This window comes from Theropithecus gelada, chromosome 15 (assembly GCF_003255815.1).
Source record: "Theropithecus gelada isolate Dixy chromosome 15, Tgel_1.0, whole genome shotgun sequence".
Classification (NCBI taxonomy): Eukaryota; Metazoa; Chordata; class Mammalia; order Primates; family Cercopithecidae; genus Theropithecus; species Theropithecus gelada.
Window position 1 is genome coordinate 92,979,496 of NC_037683.1, and position 22,401 is coordinate 93,001,896.

The window sequence follows — 22,401 nt, forward strand, 5'->3', positions numbered from 1 at the left end:
CTGTTAACTTGCCTGCTGTGCCTAGGAATTAAGAATCCGTAGGATACCAAATTTTCATCAGACTTTTTTGATGCATCTGCTTGGGATGTATAAAGACAACTGTAGATGTTAAGAATGCTGTGTTTGAATTTAATTTTTCTTAGTTTTGTGAGTATTCTCTTTGAATTTGTGTCTTAAGGTGGTTAAAGATAGCGATGGGCTCTTGATTTGTTGGCGTAGGTTATATGAAGATATTGGTTTAGGTGAGACTTTTATGTTTGTTTCAGATTTACTTGGGGCATTTTGAACAAACTAGGGAGATTGTTTGATGAAAGTCACGCATTTAATTGCTTTTCCTTCTTTGACAGTATTATGAAATGTCCTATGGGTTGAATATAGAAATGCACAAGCAGGTAAGTTATTTCTTTATAACCATTTTAAATGACAGTAATACTGGTATACTTTGAAGAGAAAATTGTATGTTTTTGCAGTTTTATTCTGCAAGCCGTTGTGGCTACCTGTATTTAAAGGACTGGGTAGTGAAGAAAATGCTGTTTTTTCATGTGTGGCTCCCCATCTTTCTTTCATATCCTAATTTTTATAATTTACAAATGTTATTTTAAAAAGTCAATACATATTAAACTTTGTACACTTTCAAAAGCAGGATGCTAAATTTTAAAATCCTCTTGTTATTCTGAAAGAGTTGCTTTATGTATTTTGGGCATTGCAAACTTGTCTTGTGAAAGAGCTTTTCTTGGAAAATATTAAAAAGTAAAATTAAATTGTGTGGCGCCTTCATTGGCTTGATGTGAAAGAATGGATAGAGGGTGAGCTGGGAGGATGAAAATGAAATCTGTGGAGCTACAAAGGAAATTGATGTAAAATCCTTGTACTGGTCCCCTGAGGCTACTTAGTTGGGTCTTACCAAGAACTATCACCGTTACTTCCAAAATTTGTACAGAGTAAATGAGCCTGATAGGAGGATGTGATAAGGTTCAACATTGGGTCTTGAAATCTAGCAATTAGTTCAGTAGCAAAAAAAAAAGATAATGATTAGTCAGAAAGCACTGAGAGATATGACTCAAACAGCCTTCTTTTTGTGCAGGAGACTGAATAATAAAATGGTTTGGCTTAAATTTCCTAGACAGAAGAATAAGAGCACGTATATATATATCTATATATACACACACAAATATACATACATATATGTAAAACGTTGTTTGGCAATAATAATTTCTCTAGGAAATATTTATTTTTGGTGATCTCCTAGTGGAAGTGCTTCAGGTCTCATCAGCCATTTCAGAATAGGTATGTGTTTGCCTGCTGGGAAAAAGACAAGGGAAGACTTACTGCTTTTCATTTCTTATTTATGGTGAAGGTGGATGTCATTACTTTCTAAGCTGAGAAAACATGGAATGAGCACATACTATTAGGCCTTCACTATTTATGGATTCCTTTTTGGGTATAGTTATTTTCCGCATGCTCACAACATCCCCAGATAGTAGATCTTTAAAAGATGGCTGTTGGACAATAAAGGCAATCTGATGAATAGTATTTGAAAACAAAAAGTTGGAAAAAAAATGAGACGTTGCTTACACTGAGGACTTTTAATTTCAGATACTGTTTTCCTTTGCATGGTATTTGGTTATGTCAATATTAGCATTATAGTATAGTTTGAATGGTCTGTTGAAATTAAATTCTTATTTTGGCATCTTTGCCATTTCTGTTTAGATTAGTAATGTAAATATCTTCTGCTTAAACAAAATCTGTTCAGTCTGATGGATGGACTTCTCTTAGTTCTACCTTACAGGAATAAATTACATGAGAGATACTGTTTGTTAATTATCTCATTACATTTCCTTTGAGGTCTGGATCTTGTATGTGTCTCTTTCTTTGTGCACACCCCACCCTCCAAAATTAATTAGTGTCTTTTTAAAGATTGGAGCAGTTGATTAATTTAGTCCCTTTATTTCTCCTTCTGTATCTTGTTTACCCTAACCACTTAGTTTCCAGGTCTCCCTGTAACATCTACATTTCTAAGAAGCACATAGCTTGTATTTGGCTATATGTATTTCTTTTTCAAGGGGGTATATGAGATCCCTTAATTTTATACATTTTATACCACTATAATTCTGTCATCTTCTTGTCCAGCTGGCCTCAAATGCCATCCATTTAAAATTGAGAACAGTACATTTTCCCTTTTTTTCTTTTGCTTTTAAATTCAATCATATCAAGAATCCTGAGGGCAGTTTATCACATTATGAAATACAGACAGCCCTGCAAACCACCTACTTATTATATTTTCTTTCTTTCTCCCCCTTAAGCATAGAGGCATATCTGTCTTTATTTGTTTTCCTAGGCAGACAGCCTTAGTTCCTCTTAGCCTCTCTTCCAGATGTACTCGCTGGATACCCTTGTAATGGAAAGCAGCAATAATGCAGGGAAGTTGCCCTGCGGCATAATTGGGCCTAGTTCTCAAGATCGGGTTAGGTTTATTCACTTATTAGATTTGTGTCTCGAAGGGTTCAAGAGTAGGAGTCCCGGGAGTCCTTGGAAGTACCCTAGTAATTGGTGGCCCTGATATTTGAAACCTTTGTGTATTTTTTGGTTAACGTTCCTGTTCTTCTTGGCTGCTGCTAGCCACAGAATATTTATTTTTAGAGAAATTTTTCATTGGAACAGAAAATGATGGTTGTGATGGAGTCATGACTCTGTGACTTAGCAAATTGATAAAAGGATAAAAGTATGAAGTGAAGACAAACAGGGTGGAGGTCAGTATTCTCCCTCCTCCCCTTCCTATGTGATGCTCATCATCAGTCACCCTGTGTTGATTCTGATAGAGAACTATAAAATGAAACCTATGGGGAATTTGTCATTCCGAAATGAAAGCTAATGTAATTAGTACCAATTAAAGTACATTTAGTAAATTGGATTTAATCTTAATTAAGCCTGCATAATGTTGCCAATTTTTAACAATTATGTTTGAGAACATAATTAATTTAAATTTTGGTAACTGAGTAAATAGCATTAGTCTGGTAGAATTAGTGGAATTTTTTTTTTAAAGGGGAACTTGGTGACATGACTTGGAATTGGAACATAAAATATGAATCTAAATTTCTGGTAATCTTTAGGATTGATAGAGCTAAGCAGATGAAGCAAAAAAAAAAAAAAAAAAAAACAAAAAACCAGAAAAGTTAGGATGGAGTATTCTAGGCTATAATGGGAATTAATGCTGTGCCACTGTCTCAAGTTCTAGCATAAAAGTGAAGATGACAAATAGGACATGGTTAGAAATGGCACATGTTTTAGTGTGACGTCTTCAAAATGGAATTTTTAAAAATGAAAGAACATAGGCCTTTATCCCCTAAGGATTTCCCTAAGTGTGTGGTTTTTGTTTTTTGTTTTGTATGAGACAACTGACCCAGGGTTTAGTTGTTAAGTTTTTCTGCTGATTGTTCTTCTTTGTAAATACAGTGTGACTTCTAAATGGGTCGGTGGTGATGGGGGCAGTGGGATGATGCGTGGAGTTGCTGCTTGTTCCCATCTTTCACCTGTAATGCTGTCATTAAAGACGTCCTCACTGAGGGACTCTGACAGCAGTGGTTGCCATTCTAAAAAGTGAGTATTGGATGTAGATTAGGAACAGTAGGTGTGTGAATTAAACCTATAGGAACTATAAATGGCGATGAACATGCCACCTTTTGAAAAGCGGAGAATGAGAACATCTATGCCTTCCTTATAGTTAATATTCTACAGTGTGAAAGCCTCTTCATTTGAAATTTAGTAACCATTAGGAAATTTTAGAAATCTGAAACACATGGAATCTAAAAGTAAGTACTGCACATTTATGTATGTTTTATATGTGTGTATTTTTATATGTGTGTGTATTTGTGTGTGTGTGTGTATATATATATATTTAATCAAAGCAAGAAAACTCCTGTTTCACTTAAAGCCATGTAAATTTTATTACGAGACTTGGGCCACAACTATTTGAGTGCTGCTAAAATATTAATTGAATAGAAATGAAAGGGCCTTGCCAACTGATAGGATATCATAATCATAGCCTCTTTGGTCGATGGTAAATGATGATAAATGACATTAGGAACCTTTTAGCAAACTGTAATAACTACAAGGAGGGAAGCAGTATGGATTTGCATTATATCTGATACCCTCTAGTACCAAGTGGATTGCCAATACTGCTTGTTTAGCATTTTCTAAGGGCAATAAGATATTGATTTCTGACTTACAAGGAACAGCTCTATTTTCACCATTGAAAAGTATTGCAGGTTGTTAAGAAGAAATTGACTTGAAGAGGCCGACTGCTGCCCATCATGGAGCAAATAAAGCAAAACTGCCGAAGCATGGTGGAGCAGCGAGACGGGCCCTCAGCAATTTGTTGCTATTAATTTACCATGCTCGACAGCAAATCAATCGGCATCTACTTCATCTGCTGGAGAAAATGCTGTCCAGGGCAGATAAAAGGCTCGGCATGGTACAGAGAATAGACTGGATTGGCCAAAAGCAGGCTGCAGTTAATGTGTAAATAAGTGAAATCAAGGCCACTGTTGCAGAGGAAGCTGTTGTTAATTAGGTTGGTGTTTTTTAGTGAACTATTTTAGAAAGCAGCTAGGATTTGGAGAGAAGAGATTTATTGAGATTGAAGTAATATATGACTGGCATGACATTCTAGCCTTGAGTGTACTTGATTCTAGGGTGCAGTAAATTTATTTGGGGACACTGCTTGCTGCGGAGTTCGTCGAAAAAGTTCGGTTTAGACCAAATTTCCCTTATAACTTTTTTTTTTGAACCTTGCCAGTTTTTTGCACATCTTCCGTCTTATTGTGTACTCTTAGATTTAGAAGAGTAGATGGAGGAGTAGGTGTTTTCGTATGGAGGCACAAATGTGTCTGTTGTATTCTCACCCAGTGCTTTTTTTTTTCAGAGATAGGTATAATTGAACTCTTGTATAATAATGAGAGTGGACTATCATCGAAGATGGGGTGTTCTAGCTGAAAGTAACTAGTAAACGAAGGAAGATTTTGCTGACAGAACTTTATCTTGCTTCATAAACATTAGGAAATAACAATCTAGAGGGCCTGAATAGTGGCTGGATACTACTAGACTATAACATCTCAAAGATTGCAAGTGAAGTTTTGATGCCTGCATAAACTTCAGATGCAATTATAAGATCATGTGTGTGGGGGTGGGAAGGGTTCTTTTGTTTTTGGTTTTCATTAAGGTTTAAAGCCACCTTTTCTAATTTAAGATTATTTACACTCATAATATTCCACAATGAATGTTAACGGAGTGGAGAGTATTGGTGGTTCCCCCTCCCCCTTACTTCTCATTTGGGCATTTTAAAATAGGAGGCCAACTTCATTTATTCCTGTTTAGTAAATCTAAATGAGTGTGGGTTTTAAATTAGATTTTTTCCCAAAATCCTTCAGAGGCTCTAGCTTTAGGGCAGTTGATAAGTAAGTGGAAGCACCTTGGGCAGGACCCAATGAGCTGTCGTTTTACTTATCACAGCACCTGCACGGGAAGCAGATCTAGAGGATGAAATTTAACCTGTTAGGGTGTGTGTTAACCTGTTAGGGTGTGTGTATGTTTTAGGGTGCGTGTTTTCCGAATACTGTGGGGAGTTCCCTTTTTCCTTCTGCTATGATGGATTCTTTTGTCTTTCTAGAGATATCATAGGAGGATATCTGTGGATTTTTCACCTAAGGCAGTGATTCTTAAGTGAAATTGGAATTTCCTTTCAATAGAAGTAAACGTTTATTATATACCTGGCTTGCGCTTACCACTGATCTGGGCACACTGCCAAAATTCTTATCTTTAGTTCTCATAATGATCCTAAGAGAGGGATTATATCCATTCAAAAGTTGATTAAACAGGGTCAGCTCTGCACAAGGTGATATAGCTAAGAGTTGGTGGATTCAGGACTTCAAATAAATTTACCTGGGAGGATATCTCCAGGGAGATGGGTTTGCCATGGGTTAGAGATTCAGGCCCCAGTTCATTCCTGGAATAGAGAGTCCCTGAACTTTAGGCTCATACGCAGAACCTCTTGAGTTGGGGGATTCTCTGCAACTGCCTAGAGTGCATGGATGGCTCAGCCTGCCCTCTGCATCCAGACTGCTTTCGGTGGGTGAGAGGGTGAGGTTGCTTTCACTTGGAATCTCCTACAGAAGGGCTAGGAGAGCTGCTTGCTTATCAAGATGGAATTTGCTTCCTCCCTAGGCAACCTATTTCTCATTTGTTTACAAACTTGTTTTTCTCTTTAACTTTTATCTTTTCCTGTGGCTTATGAGAGTGCCTACAGACAAGGGGCTGTTTGTTAATCACCATCTTGTGAGCTTTTGAAGGGGGAAGCTGGGAGGGGAAAATGTGATGTTTTGTAGCCTCTTTGTAGTTTAGAAAGAGGTTCATAGATGCAGGAAATCACACAACTCAGTTTTAAATGAAGGCAGATGTTTTGCTTTTACTGTTAAAGGAATTTCTTTGCAGCATTCAAACAAAAGGATAGTTCCTTTTCACTGCCCCTTAATCCCTGCTGGATATTGTTTATTTTTATGTATTATTTTGATGGGCAAAGTTCTTTGTATCTAGGTATATATCACTTTGAGCTCCCTAGGACTGATGGACCGGACTAATGAGCTACATCTCTAGGTGCTGTTGCAGCATTGGTGAAGGAGACAGTACAGGCACCAGCCCATTGTTCTTCACATTCTTCATTTAATCTTTGCTTTCCTAGAATATGTCTTTTTTATTTCTTCTTCTTTTTTTCTTGTGCTATAAGATAGGTAGAGGAAACCAGTTGGGAATTAAAAGTTTAAAAAAATGCATTTATAAGTTATTTGTGTTTGTTTTTAATGTGGCTTTTTTTTTTTTTTTTTTTTGCCTTTGATATGATTTGATGGTTTGGTTTACCACTTCTGGACAGCAATAATGTATTTGGTGGTTAGAGGAAAGAGGGACAGGGATGTGAGTTCTAGAAGGCACTTTCTTGATCCCTCTGCACACCCTCTTAAGATGACTTCAGCGTTCCAGCAGTGGTGGTAGATTCAGTAGTCCTATACTGGCTAAGTTATTATCAGTTTTGTAAGCCGGGCTGTTGGAGAGAAGCAGGGGGCAGCACATTTAGGCGTGGGCAATGGAGTATTTACACTGGTAATGACAGTTTGCAAGGCTTAGGACTTGTTCAAAGTAAGTACAGTGCGAAGAGTTTATGAAATTATTACTCTAAAGGGGAAGGACCTCAGAAGTTTTAGTCAAAAGCAAAAGTTAGAGCTGTTTTGCCTTTGCCTTCGTAATAGCTGTCAGTGGTAGTTGTTTTCTATCTGTGAAGAGGGATTTAGCTGGCATTCATCACCACAAATCTATATACTCTGTCTGTTTTCATGGGAACTGACCCAACATTTATGCCAGGCTCTTGCTATTTCTATATGATTGAGCCAAAACTTATCCGTGGAGAGCTGCACTGTGTAACCCTTATTCCATCCAGGGGTGACACATGGGCAGGGTGTGGATTTTCTCAGCTGGTTCCTCAAAGAAGCAGAAGAGAAGTACTCTGGGATACCCCTTAGGTACTCTGTCCTGTGGTGAGTGGATCGCATTGTCATCTCTTTTTGAGGATTTGCCCCCATGCACTTCAAGAATTGTACGGCGGAGGCAGCTTCTGCATTTCACGGAAAGGATAACTTCTCTCCCACGCGAGACGATACTCTGTCCCCAACCTGGGCTGGCTGTGGTATGCTTGGGACCTCTGCAGGGCCCTGTTGCTTGCAGCAGCCTAGGCAAAGTGAGAGGTTGGGGAAGGAGGAGGAGGGATATTGGCTTTCTGATTTCTTAGCAGGCTTATTTAACTCATTATTATTATTATTGTAATTCCGGTTCTGTCCTAGTTTTCTAACTGTGTGTTCTGTTTCTGAAGGTCTGTGGATGATTTTGATTACTGAATTTGAAACTGCAAGAAAATGTAACTGGAAAGAATAGTCATAGTAGAAATTATAAGCACTAGTACTCTGTAACACCCTTTCTTTACAGAGAGCTTAAGGCATTTTATATGTTCTCTTTAATCTTCCTCATGTTCTGTAAAGCAGGTAGCAAGCTTGGATCCACGTATTTATTTAAATAGCTTCTGTCAGTGGAGTACCCAACAGTTTGCCAAGCAGTGTCATTCTACTGGCCTCCTTTAACAGATGACACTGAGGCTTAAGGGCTTAAGAGACTAGCCCAGTGTCACAGTCAGGGAGGATCAGCACGCGGGTGGGGATACCAGAGTTCACGCAGGTCAGCGAATGCGCCCGAGGTTGCATAGTGAGAGTCACTGGCAGAAGAGGAAATAGTAGGTTTCTTGACTTCCCTTCCAGGGCTCCCTTCGCTGACCATGCTGTTTCCAAACAGCAAATAATGTGCTTGTTTCTGTGATGCGTTTGGCTTTCTGCAACATGAGGAGCATGGTGATGCTACTGGCAGTCCAAGAGTGTTACACTGTCATCTCTAGTGAGAGATCTGATCTGTGTTTGTGTTTGAGTACAGCTTCTCCCTCCCCTCCCCTCTACCCTCCCATTGCCTATGCCCTGCCCAAAGGGAGTCTAGGATCAGCAATACTGAAATATAAAGCCAAGGTCCACTTTTAGAAAAGTGCTTCATAAAACTGGCTGTCTGGCATTCTGAACTGTACCGTGCAAACACGTTATATTAGATACATACCTGTTTATTGCCTGTCTCTTGTGCTAGATTGTAAGCTCCATGAAAACAGGCCTTTCTTTGTTTACTGCTGTGTAGCTTGTGTTGAGCACTGTGCCTATCGCATAATAGATGCTGGTGCGCAATAAAATATTTGGTGAATGAGAGAATAGCAGTTAGAGCTAGCCAAGAATATGTGTGATTTAATATTTTCAAGGGTGTATTTAGGTTGCAAGATAGATAACAAATACTGAATCTCAAGCATACTCAGGTCTGTGTTGTCTACTAGTTTGTGAAAAAGTGACACTTGGAAAGAGGAAGCAAAAGCAACCGAACTTGCTGTGCCTTTCAGAAACAAGTTAGTATAGCTGAAGTAGAATACATGTATTTTTAGTATGTTGAGTCTGCCTTTTTAAAGATGAAAACATGAATCGTTCCGAACAGAATTTAAAATTCATTTTGAACATCACTATATCACGAGTCAGTGTTTAATCTGAAGAATTCTTTTACCATTAATAGGTCTGTGTACCTGTGGTTTGAATGAATGTGGGACAATATCGATCTTGACTATATTGTGTTGTGTTTAGCTAACTTCCCTGCAAATCAGTAAAAAGTGCAAGCTTTTAGTTCTTTTCAAGGGACAAGGAATTTTGAAAATGTCTTAGTTTTTTTCTATTAGTAGAGATAGAATAATGTCGTTGAAAGAATAGTAATCATAACAGTAAGCAATTTTAGATTGCTTATCATGTCGATAGTATTTCACTTATTCTTACAACCATCTTATGAGATTATAGTAGTAGTAGTATTTGCATTTTACGTACGCGGGGGCTGAGACACAGAGCCTAAATAGCTTGCTTGAAATCAGCTAGCCGGTAAAATAGATCTTGGGTTTGACTCAAGGTCAAAACGCTGGTATGATAGATATTTCTGCCTTATTCCAGTTGATATGTTTGGAATACTCCACCATCAGCTTTACTCCTCTCCCCAAATGCTTAACTGATTCCGAAGCCTCAGATTCTAGTTCTGGCCTTGCTAGTAACCAGCTTTGTGATATTGCTGAGTACCGTACCTTTAAGGGCCACGCTTTTCTCAGCTTTAAATTAGGATGTAAATGAACACCAGAATCTCTTTTAACTCTTTTGGTCAAAATGACCATTTCGGTTTGGTTTGTTGCTGTGACCCAGTGAACAGAAATTGAGACTTTTTTTTTTTTTTCGGTCTTAGAAAGTCTCTTTTAGCACTTACTTTCAGAATTTTTACAAGCCAGAATTACCTAACGGGCCTAGGGTAGAAATGTATATTTATATAATATTAATACTTTATTTTTTATAAGGTACTTTCTCATCCATTTTTTTCATGTAAACCCCAATAATAAAGCATTCCCCCCATCCTGTGGATGAACACAGTGAGATGCAGATGTTAGATGACAAAGTTCTACACTTAATTAGTAGGTGGTTTACAATTCATTGATTCTTTTATGGCCAGCGTTCAGGCTAAAGTAATGTTGACACTGAAGTAGAGCAATTTTCATAAAACATGTAATATAAAAGTATATATAAAATAAAATCTTTAAAGTGATTAGTTTTTGTACTTTTCCTTTGGCATATATTAGAAAACTTAGGCCGGGCGCGTGGCTCGCGCCTGTAATCCCAGCACTTTTGGAGGCTGAGGTGAGTGGATCATGAGGTCAGGAGATAGAGACCATCCTGACCAACCTGGTGAAACCCTGCCTCTACTAAAAATACAAAAATTAACTGGGTGTGGTGGCGCATGACTGTAATCCTAGCTACTCGGGGGGCTGAGGCAGGAGAATCACTTGAACCAGGGAGTCAGAGGTTGCAGTGAGCTGAGATTGCACCACTACACTCCAGCCTGGCGACAGAGCAAGACTCCGTCACACACACACAAAAAAGAAAATTTAATTGTATGACTTATGAAATTGTATGAATTACAATGTGATCCAATAATTTTCTTCCAAAGATGTGCAAAGGGGCTATGTAGTAGTTTATTACCTGTTGTGTAATGAACTCTGGGGGTTACTCTTCCAGAATCTAATGTAGATGTCAGTTTCTCTTGCTTGAAATAAAGCATGTCTGTAAACTGTGACTTGCAGTGAGCTTGACATCTCAAATCCTCAGGACTTTCTTGCTTTGTCCCATCAGGGATCCTTTCCTTCGGGAAGATAAATTCATTGTAAATAAATGTCTTAGTCATAAATAGAAAGGGGAAATGTTTAATCTTGGCCTTTTTGAGTTTATAAATCAAAGATGCAGTAGAGATCAGGTTCCTTCATTAAAGTGTAGTTCCAAAAAGGAAGAATGTGGTTTTGGTTTTAAAAAATAAATTTATTTTTAATTTTTATGAGTACATAGCAGGTGTATGTATTTATGGGGTAAATGAACTATTTTGATACAGGCATACAATGCATAATAATCACATTCGGGTAACTGGACTATCCATCAACTCAAGCATTTATCCTTTTTTGTGGTGTTAGAAACTTTCCAGTTATATACTCTTTTAGTTACTTTTAAATGTACAATAAATTATTGACTGTAGTCACTCTGTTGTGCTATCAAACACTACACCTCATTCATTCTGACTATATTTTTGTATACAGAAGAATATGTTTTGTTCACTGCTGTACCACTAGCCCCTAAAACAATGCCTGGAATATAGTGGAAGAAATGAGTGAATGAATGATGGAACAGCTAAAGGAATGGTTTAATTTTTTTCATTTTATTACATTTCATGTGGCATCACATATTCTGAAGAATCAGTCACCTTTATATAAGCTTTCCTTGTATCTGAGCTCTTAGGGAGGGCCTGGCTCTATGATGAGCAAAAAAGGCCTAGATAGGCAATCAGAGAGTGGGAATTCTTATCTCAGTCTACTACAGGTCCTTGAGCTGCTGATTGGCATTTTTAAAATTGAGAATTGGATTCATGCTTTGCCAGATGATTTATTTCTAAGATATCTTTCAACTCTTAACATCATATGATGTTTAAATGACCAGCTTAAAAATAAAATTCCTCCCTACTTTCATTGCTTGGTACTGTAGGCATGCCATTTTAGTAAGTTAAGTTTTAAGATTTTTTTATAAGAGGAAATACAGCCAGGTTTTTTTTTGTTTTTGTTTTTGTATTTTTGTAGAATCTCGCTTTGAGCAGTGTTAGGCTGTTGTGTGGACAGCTAAAATAATCCTAATATTGCCAGTGTTTCACAGCCTAGAACCATCTGCAGTGTTGCTTTTTTCGCATTTGTAGCTGCATCTTACCGGTTCTTCTATAGGCTAAGAGCACGTCAGTAACTACATATAGTTAACAGATTTTTCATATGTATATCTTGGGCAAGTGTTAGTGATAATAAGAGCAGTTAAAATTTATCGAGTGCCCACTGGATACCAGGTAAAGCACTAAATGCTTCAGATGTATTAATTTGTTTAATTTGTAATCTGTTGAGGAAGAGATCTGATTATCCTTATTGTGTATGAGGAAACTAAGGTAAAGAGAAGCTGAGAAATATGCCCAGGGTTATATAGCTGGTAGGTTATAGAGTAGGGGTGTCAAGGCCAGGCATTCTGGCTTGAGAGCCTACATTCTGGTTCTGAACCACTTGCAATAAATGCCTCATAAGTGACTACGGTAAACTTTTTTGTTTGTTTATCCTTGTGGTTTTTTGTTTTGTTTTGTTTTGTTTTGTTTTTTTTGAGATGGAGTCTCACCCTGTTACCAGGCTGGAGTGTGGTGGCACCATCTCAGTTCACTGCAACCTCCACCTCCTGGGTTCAAGCGATTCTCCTGCCTCAGCCTCCCGAGTAGCTGGGATTACAGGCATGCACCACCATGCCCAGCTAATTTTCTATTTTTAGTAGAGACGGGATTTCACCATGTTGGCCAGGATGGTCTTGATCTGTTGACCTCATGATCCTGCCCACCTCGGCCTCGCAATGTGCTGGGATGACAGGTGTGAGCCACCGCGCCCGGACTATCCTTGTTTTTTAAATGAAAAAGCAAATCGTTTGCTGCTGTGTTCTGTACACAGTGAGCTTAAATGTTAAAAATAATAGCTGGTCTCATTTGGGTATTTTGTTTTATTTTTTATTTTGCAAATTAACCCACTAGATTAGTGGACTCATTCATTGGTTCGTCTTTTGTCACAGATTCTACCGTTTGTCCCTAGCTGGATAACCACAGGCCTCTAGATATTTTTGTACCTCTGACTGTGAGATTTCTAAAACAGGCATGGCACCTTCTTTTATAACCACATGTCACACGGGAATGTTCAGGGAACTGTAAACTTTTGAGTGCCTGCCTGGGGTGGAGGAGAGATGGAGGTTTTTGGCTGGGTTTGAAAGGTTCTATATAGTTCTGGAATTTATATGCATAATTGTGTACCTTTCTTGTCGGGGCAGAATCCGTAGCCCTTACTGGTTCAATGAGGAAACTGGAACCCAAACAACAGAGTTCGGGAGGTACTGTGCTAGAGCAGTGGTTGCAAACTGGAGCAGTTCCTTTCCTCAGAGGACCTCTGGCAATGTGATGATATTTGCAGTTGTCACAACTTGGAGGTGCTACTGGCATCTAGTGGATAGAGCCTGGGATGCTGCTGAACATCTCCATGTACAGGACAGCCCTCTACAACAAAGACTTAGCTGGCCTAGAATCTCAGTAGCGCCAACACTCAGAAACTCTGCTCCAGAGAGAAGAAAGTATTATTAAATTATGTTGCCTTTTTATGGCCTGGAGGGTTACAGGTTGGGGGCATAATGACCTCTGAGTAGAGAAAGGCCAAGTATGAGCATTATCTGGCTTCTCTAGTTAAGTCAGTTTGAGAGAATCCTTCAAACCATACTTACCTTTTCCGGTTTTTTCCTCCCTTTCCCATGCTGGTAAGCAGAGTGGGGTTGGTGGTAGTTAAGTTCCAAATGGAGATATTACAGGATCCTTTGTAATCTTCCTTTTCCTAAAGAGGGGACCGTGATAAACCTAGGTGGGAGGGACTTTTCACACTTAAGTTCAGCGTCTCATTGGAAATCAGCTTGATTTCCACTGAAAACATCCAGATCTTTGTGGTGCTACTACTGTGCAAGGCAGGAGACATTTTCAGTGGAGGTATTGGATTGGCAGAAATTTTTTTTATGTGGGGCCCATTGGTCGTGTCTCCCCATTGAGGTCGCTAGAATTAGTCTTACTCCTTGTCTAGGTTTTTCAGAAGTGTTGCCCTTTGTTAGCCTTCCTTTGTCCATGCTGGACATTCTTAGTCATTTCAACCGTGTTCCTGGGACACCAGTCTGGTTGGTACCAAGATGTGTATGATAGACCGGGCCACCTGAGAACTCAGCATGACATTTCTGGCTTGATCCTACCCAACTGAGGATTAGGGCAGATCTTACTGCAAAATAGCCCCTCTGCTCTTTTTCTTCAGGGCAAAGTACGTTATACTTGTCTTTGTCATGTCCTGATCACACTGTAATACACAAAATGGAACCTTGAGTTTTTTAAGTAGCGTGAGTCCACAACATGGGTTCGTTTTTATTTTTGAATGTGTGGGCACTGATCAGTGAACCTCTTTTACTTGGACTTCTTTTCCCCCCACAAATTCCACTATGCTGTGCTATGAATGTAGGTGACTGTTTTAAAGGCTTTTGATTTTTGGGGGAACAGAGAACTGTTTGGGAATGTGGTTTTACCTCTAAGTATATCTACCTTGGTTAACCCCCACAAAATATAGTCAACCTAAAGTGGTTAGTAAAAAACAAGAGCTGTTCCATAGTTGCTTATTTGCTTGAACATTTTTTGGGTGAGCTGGAGGAAGACAAAACGCTTGTTTGGGCTTCTTAAGGGAGAAATTGTGTCCCCCAAATTCCAATGTGTGCTTCTTAAGCTTCCACCCTTCTCTAGGTTCTGGGAATGGGGAGGTAAACCTTTGGCAACCCTACTTGCTTGTAAGTCTTCTCCTTACATTTCAGAGGTGTCAGATTTAGGAGAGGCTGCGGCAGGCAAAGTACATTATATACAAAAACTTCCCTTTTGTAATACGGGAGCTCATTTCCAAAGGCTCCATATGGCTAGCCTAGGAGGCTCATAGTAAAGACCTGCTTTAGGTGTAAGCAGAGCTGATAGGAGGGTTTTCTTATAATCTAAGCAATAAGTTTTAGGTTATTTTGCATCAGTTTAGGATGTCACTTGTGAGGTGGCATTTATGCCTTCTTCCCAGATTAGATTTACAAATCCCACTTTCTTGGATACTGGATTTTACATTTTGAGTCATGCTTTTTTGCCACTTTCTTTCTGTTTGAGGCTCACCCTGCAAATTAACTTTCTAAACTGAAATATTTAGCTGCTCAAATTGAAATAGCTGGAATTGGATTTATTATAAAGTTTAAGAAGATTATAACCTAAATACTTAAACATGAAAAATAACTTAATCTTCATGAGATTGTTTTATTCTTTCATTGGGAGGGTTACTTGCCAAGAGCCACTAGTCCTGGTCACCTCAGAAGGAATGCAAAGGCTTTCATTCTTTCATCCAGCAAATGTTAATTAACCTCATAGTGTGTGCAGGTTGCTTTGAGGGCTAGCAGGTTAGGAAAGATAGAAGGCTTGCCTCCATGAGAATCTAGTCTTTTTCTGTCATTTGGACCACTGTAAACAATGCAAAGCAGTGCAGTGGATACACAGTTGTGACATAGGTGGAAGAGAAGGGGGTCTTTCTGACTCCTGAGTGATTAAAGATGCTGTTACAGAGGAGGTGGGCACATTTTAATGAGACCTCAGAGGACGGGGAGCACTTAGGCAGGATGAAAGGAAAGGGTAGGCTTCCAAGTGGAAGCCACAGGGACTGGAAACTGCTGTGCATATTCAGTCTGTGTGTAGCGTTTCCAGCTTTCTTGAGTGGTAGAGGAGAGAATAATTGGGAAGATAGGTTTGGGATGTGTTGTAGAAGGCCTTGAATGCTGGTGGTAGTGCTTGGGCTATAAAAAAAAGGAAAGGAAAGAATAATCAGTTAGTTGGTCAAGGGACCATATCTGTCTTGCTAATTTACTCAACAGCTAGCATGAGGCCTGAGAGCAAATGTCAGTGAACGTTGTTGAAAGGATTTGAGTGGAGAGGGGCGTGACTGGAGAGGGACAGGGTGGAGGAGGTGAAGTCTGAACTAGGGAAGTAGAACTGGAAAGGAGGAATTCCTATGACCTTGCATTTCATTGGATGAAGAGTATGGAAATGCATAGGAGAAAGGCCCTAAGACATTGATGTCTGCAGAAGGACAGAGTCATGGTACCATTCATTGATTAAAAAAAAAGATACTTTAGAAGGGGAGAACTTGGTGTTGATAAGCTGCCAGGTATGGTGCCTAGGAAGGAGGGAGTGAAAGAAGGAAGAGGAGGGAATGAATGAGTTTGTTGCTTCTTTTGCTTTCATATCATCTCCTTACTTTCATCTCTCCTGCCAAATTTATAATCCTTCCATGAACCTCATGTGTTTTACGGGCATGTGCCTTGGTTGAACTATTTGACCTTTGTAGGAGTATAGAAGAGAGTTTCTTCTTCTTCGTCTTCTTTTTTTTTTTTTTTTTTTAGGCGGGGTCTCGCTCTGATGCCCAGGCTGGAGTGCAGTGGTATGATCATGGCTCGCTGCAGCCTCAGCCTCCTGGGCTCAGGTGATCCTCCCACTTCAGCCTCCTGAGTAGCTGGGACTAAAGGTGCTCATCACCACACCCGGCTAAATTTTGTATTTTTTGCTAGAGACTGTGTTTTGCCATGTTACCCAGGCTAATCTCAAACTTCTGAGCTCAAGACCCACCTCAGCCTCCCAGAGTGCTGGGATCACAGGGGTGAGCCACTGCGCCCAGCCAGAAATAGAGAGTTTCTGTCATTTTGCTCGGTTACTGCCATTACATTTATGTAGACATAATGAAATTTGTAAATTCAATTTATTTTTAACTTTTTCATCTGTAAAGGATTTTTAACATTAGAAGTATGTACAGAATCCTCAAAATTATTCGTTTATCATTGAAACTCTTTGCTGCAGTCATTCTTCCTTCTATTTTTTATTTCTTGTATGACTTGGCCGGCAACTCTGGGTATCAGTGATTGTATATCCTTTTTAAGTTGAGAAATTTCATGTAGACATAAGGCTGAGTCAATAATTGTCTTGGGCAACTACTGTCTTTCAAAAGAAATAATTATTCCCATTGTTCATTATGTCCCTGATGAGCTGAACACTGAAATTACAATAGATGCTTTAGTCAATGCGAATTATTTGCATGTGGTTAATTTTCTTCTTTTTTCTCCCTAATGTGAGGCATATTCTGTATTTTCAACCTTTACCCCTTTTAGACACTTGTCTTAAGCTCCCTTGGTAGAAGGAGAACAGCAGTGATAGTAAGGAAAGTTAAGATGAAATTAAAAAGGCCATAGAGTACATTTTTGGTAAACCAAAATATTGTTTGGTGGCACAAAGCCACAGATCCATTCCAAAAAAAAACAAAAACCGAAATGTGGTTTTGCTGTCTGTCATGCAGTCTGTTTCAACTGTCAGAAACATACGTTGCTTTATGGGATGTTTTTTTCAAGTCTGACCACAGCTTTTAATTTCCTTCATTCCACCCACACCTCCTACCACACACCCATGTATCTAGCACTAACTTATAGGCAATTTGAATCTAATGACATAATCATCAGCAAGCAAAAGGGTCAGCATTTGTGGCATAAGTTTATTTCTTGGTGTGCTAATTATCAGTTCTGTACTCTTGGAAACTCTAAACAGTCAGAACACAGTGATTGTCCTTGTTCTTGGACTTTTCAGTCTAAGTTAGATTGAGGCCTTTAAAAGATGGTTTTGAAGTGCTTTGTATTTTTGCTAAAAACATAGTATTAAAGAAAATTAAACAATATTCAATGAATTTTAGAAAGCAAAAGAAAAACTCACTCATGTTCCTACAGCTGTTCCTACAGTTCCAACTGCTGACCAGGCAGAGGCATCCTTGTGTCTCCATCATATATGCTGTGTCTGATGGGGATCATGTCCCCCTCATAAATAAATACTAGTCAAGGTTCAAAGGGTGATACATAAAATATATAGCACAAAAAATTAATGATAAAATGAAACCCCAGATCTTTAAAATTATTGTTGACTTATTGGTAACTTTACAGTTTCTTCGACTTCTTATAGGCAACATGACCCTAAATATTTTTAAAAATCTAGCCATAATTCAGCCAGTAACTTCCTGTGACATTGGTAAATTATTTAACTTTTTTTTTTTTTTTTCCTATTTTTGAGACGAAGTTTCACTCTGTTGCCCACGCTGCAGTGCAGTCGCGTGATCTTGGCTCACTGCAACCTCCACCTCCCAAGTTCAAGTGATTCTCCTGCCTTAGCCTCCCAAGTAGCTGGGATTACAGGCACGCACCACCATGCCCCCAGGATAACTTTTTGTATTTTTAGTAGAGGGAGGGTTTACTGTGTTGGCCAAGCTGGTCTTGAACTCCTGACCTTGTGATCCACCCACCTCGGCCTCCCAGGGTGCTGGGATTACAGGTGTGAGCCACTGCACCCAGCCAATTAACTTTTCTTTTAACTTTTCTGAGTCTCAGTTCCTCATCCGTAAAACAAGGGTCTAGGACTGGATTTTTACTTTTTATAACATGTTGGTTCCCAGCCCTCTAATCTGGGTCTTAGGCATCAGTATTTTTCTAAAAGCTACAGAGGTGATTTTGATGTACAGCAAGGTTGAGGACCAGTGAACTAGAGCAGTGCTGCTCAAACTTCAATGTGCATACAAATCACTGGGGATCATGCTGAAATCAGATTCTGTTTCTGTAGGTCTGGGTTGGTGCATGATACTCTCCATTTCTAACAGAAAGATCAGGTGATACTGATACTGCTGGTCCACTGATCACATTTTGAGTAGCAAGGAGCCAAAACATCTCCAAAATGTCTTCCATTTCTACATTATATCTCCATGGTATAGTTTATATAGTTCGTGGGAGTCTGTGTGCTGCCTGAGTGATATCCCACATTTAGTATGTTAAGATTGATAGTGTATTATCTTATCTGCATAACCTCTCATTGCTTAAGCTCCATCCAGACTCATGCATTTTTTTTTTCTTTTTTTCTGCTTTGGGAGATTCATGCATCTTTGAAACAACACCTCATATTGAAGTCATTTTAATAGTACCTTGCTTTAGACAGCCTGACAGCTCTAGCTGGTGGCTGGTGGGTTGTTACATTTGCTGTAGAGAAGAGGGTTTTCATTTCTTCTTATCTTAGTTCACTCCACTTCAACAGATACTTACGCTTTTGTATTGTCTCCTTTCGTCTCTTCAACAGGTACCCTCTCCATATTGACCTCTTAATATTTTGGGGTAAATGGGCAAAAAGAATCATGAAGTGCATTTTGTTTTATTTTTCTTCTCATGCATGTACATTCTTTGCAGAAAATTTATTAAGCGTAAGTTTAAGGGAGCAAAAGTCCAACTCCAACTTACTCAAAACTCAAGCATACCTAAGCTGTAACATTTTTTAACTCTATACTTTAACCCTATCACTTAGCAATTGTTTTTAGAAATAAGAAAATACTATTTATAGTTTGTGGTTCTTTCTTTTTTTTTTTTTTTTGAGACGGAGTCTCGCTGTGTCACCCAGGCTGGAGTGCAGTGGCGCGATCTCGGCTCACTGCAAGCTCCGCCTCCCGGGTTCACGCCATTCTCCTGCCTCAGCCTCCGAGTAGCTGGGACTACAGGCGCCCGCCACCACGCCCGGCTAGTTTTTTGTATTTTTAGTAGAGACGGGGTTTCACCATGTTAGCCAGGATGGTCTCGATCTCCTGACCTCGTGATCCACCCGCCTCGGCCTCCCAAAGTGCTGGGATTACAGGGTTGAGCCACCAGTTCTTTCTTTTTGTTTGCTGCAACTCAGCCTTTCAGTGGCCGGCATCATGGCCGAGTGGAAAGACTCCTGAATGGTGGTGTCTGAAGAACTGATATTCTGAGCCTTCACCCACCCTTAAGTAGTTTTTGCAACTGTAGACACTTGGGTTCTGTAAGTAAACCAGGGAAGAGGTTAAGGAATGCTCCATTTCTTAGGGCTGTGTTGGAGAATTTGGTTACCTTGGAGGAACATACCTATCACCTAAAGTCTAAGGCAGTAAGACATTATAGTTTGCGATTGAGGAATGTTGCTTCGGAGTAGTGACACTCAGAGAGTGGTCTGCGGACTGGTGCAGGTCTGTGAACTATTTCTTAAAGATGGGTGAATGAGATAAGGTACTTGTTACTTGTGCAAAAATTAACTCACTGTTTTCTTCATAGAGAATGTCTTCATCTTTAAAAAACAAAACAAAAACTCCATTGAACTAAACGTAGTTAACCAGTATCTTTTTGCTGATCGGTAACAATCTGGGAACGAGCTACTTTCCTGCTTTAGAATACTTAATCATTCAAAAGTTGTATCAGGTTATGTTATCCTTTAAGAATAGACTGAAGTGGAAGTTCATAAAGTGTAACCTAAAAAATAAAAAAGTAAATTTAAAGGCATGTTAGGTTAAAGGTAAGAATCAAATTCAAGGTGGTATGAATGTACGTAGCATAGTTAAGTCCAAGGCAGTTAACACAGGTTCACAAGTAGTAGCTTCTTATTGAAGCTGTAAGAAGTACTGCAGTTTGCGCTTTGGTTAAAGCAAAACTTGTTTAAATTCTTCTGAGTGCTTCTAAATTCTCTGAGATAATTTTTGTTTTTCATTTTTTACCATCTACTTAATTGAAGATAACATACTTCTATACGTCACGAAGAATTTTTATTCTGTAGTCTTAAATTTCAGGACCATGTTATTGTCTGAGAAGCTTTAAAATTAAGCCTGCCTCCCCTCCCCCTGCCTGATGATATTCTTTATTCTTTACTACTATTTATAAAATTCACTGCAGCTAGGGCAACTATCTGTTCACCAAGAAAAGAGGAAGGGAGATCCTTCACCAGTAGCAAAACATAAATACTGAGAATGTCTTTTCTGGGTCAAAGTGCAAGAAAAGTAGAAAACAAGCAAATTTTCTGGGGCTAGGCCTGTGAGCTCACTCCTTCCAATCAGTGAGGTGGCACGTGTCTTCTGCCACTGTGCCAGTGAGTCTGGCATCCCCATCCCACTTTAGATCTGTTCCCTAGCCGCCTCATGGTCCTTGCAGCCCTTCCCCTGTGTAGTATAAATTAGCAAGGGATGCTTTCTTAATTGAGAGACAGAAAGGGCCCTAAGCTTGAATCGATACCTAACAATACAGCCACTCAATTTGTAGCACTATCTAATCTCAATTCTGTCTTAGAACTGCTTACTTTAAGGGATTTTATTTGTAAGCCTACCCTCATAAATATTTCTGCCAACCAGATATGGGGCAGCCATTCTTCCCATTTCATGATTATAGAAATGGAGTCCAGAATCATTTTGGACTTTGCTTATTAAAGTCATGGTTTAGCTAGACTAGAAATTAGAATCACATTAGGATTTGGGACTGCACAGCTGTATCGTTCATAATATTTGGTGTTCTTTCAGAATGTTTTGTCACTTCATTCTGAATTCTTCCTGTGCCTTTCCATAATTGTCCCCTAAAGCAACCTTGACACAAGCCTGTGATTTCCCTGTTTTAGTGAACGGTAGGAAGCACCATATCATCCAGGTTTTACGCACTGGAGTCATCGATTCCGTACTCCCCTGGTTGTCTAATCTAGTGAAGCCACATAATCCACTAGCTCTCCATGTGCAGCCTGCCTGCTTTCCTTGCTCTCAACCACGGTCACCATCACTGCCCATCAGACCTTGTTGTCATACTAGAGGTTATGGTGGTCTCCAGGCTTTTTGCCTACAGCCTTTGCCTTCTCTATTCCCTTATCTGGGCTTGCTGGATCTCTCGGTCTACTTCTATATCTATCTTTTGGTGTCGGGTCATTTTTTAGGGGCCCTTCTCTGCCCCTGGTAAATCCTGCTATTATTCCCAATATGGCTCTGACCTCTTCTCTGCTTTCTTTGCCCTTTTATTTAGGTAATTTTATTCACTCTTTGTAGATGAATCTCAGGGTTTTTTTTCTACTACCCCAGACCCTTCCTCTGAGACCATTGTATGTCCTCATTTGCCTTGAATGTCTTATAGATACTTAAACTCAACAGGTCCTGAAATGACATAGTCCGCCACAAGCCTGCTTAGTGATTCCTATCTGAGGAAATGCCACCACCATCCCCCCAATTTCTCAAGCCAGAAACCCAGAGAGGCAGCTGATTATTCTCCTGCTCTCTCATTCTTTAGCCACACCCAGTCAAACATGAGGTCTTCTGGTATCAGCTCCCAGTTACTCCTGCATTTGTTTACTTTTCTCCAGCTATGTGATCATGGTAAATTAACCACTTTTCTCTTCTTTGACTTTATCTGTAAAATGGGGACGAGAATAATCCTCTTAAAATTGTTCTGAACATTAAGTGAAATATGTGACACAGAGCAAGCGTTCCATTAATGTTAGGATGGTGAACACCCTTGGCCACCATATTTAAAAGGACTCACTGGCCTGGCGCGGTGGCTCACGCCTGTAATCCCAGCACTTTGGGAGGCTGAGGCAGGCGGATCACGAGGTCAGGAGATCGAGACTATCGTGGCTAACACGGTGAAACCCTGTCTCTACTTAAAAAAAAAAAAAAAAAAAAAAAAATTACCCAGGCGTGGTGGCATGCACCTGTAATCTCAGTAATCTCAG

General features: G+C 39.5%; 1 protein-coding gene across 20 annotated transcripts in view; it reads left to right on the top strand.

Annotated features, from left to right (window-relative positions):
- LOC112607938 (transducin-like enhancer protein 4) overlaps positions 1-22,401 on the top strand; it is a 157,335-nt gene that overhangs the window by 4,004 nt on the left and 130,930 nt on the right. For 19 of the 20 annotated variants that reach the window (XM_025359335.1, XM_025359320.1, XM_025359321.1 and 16 more), the window contains exon 4: positions 348-392. The exons of the other annotated variant lie outside the window; for it this stretch is intronic. Coding sequence is in view for 18 of the 19 variants with exons in the window: in XM_025359320.1 (XP_025215105.1) it covers positions 348-392 (45 nt within the window). In the remaining variant the exon portion in view is untranslated. The remainder of the gene's footprint in view (positions 1-347; positions 393-22,401) is intronic. 20 annotated transcript variants of the gene reach the window in all.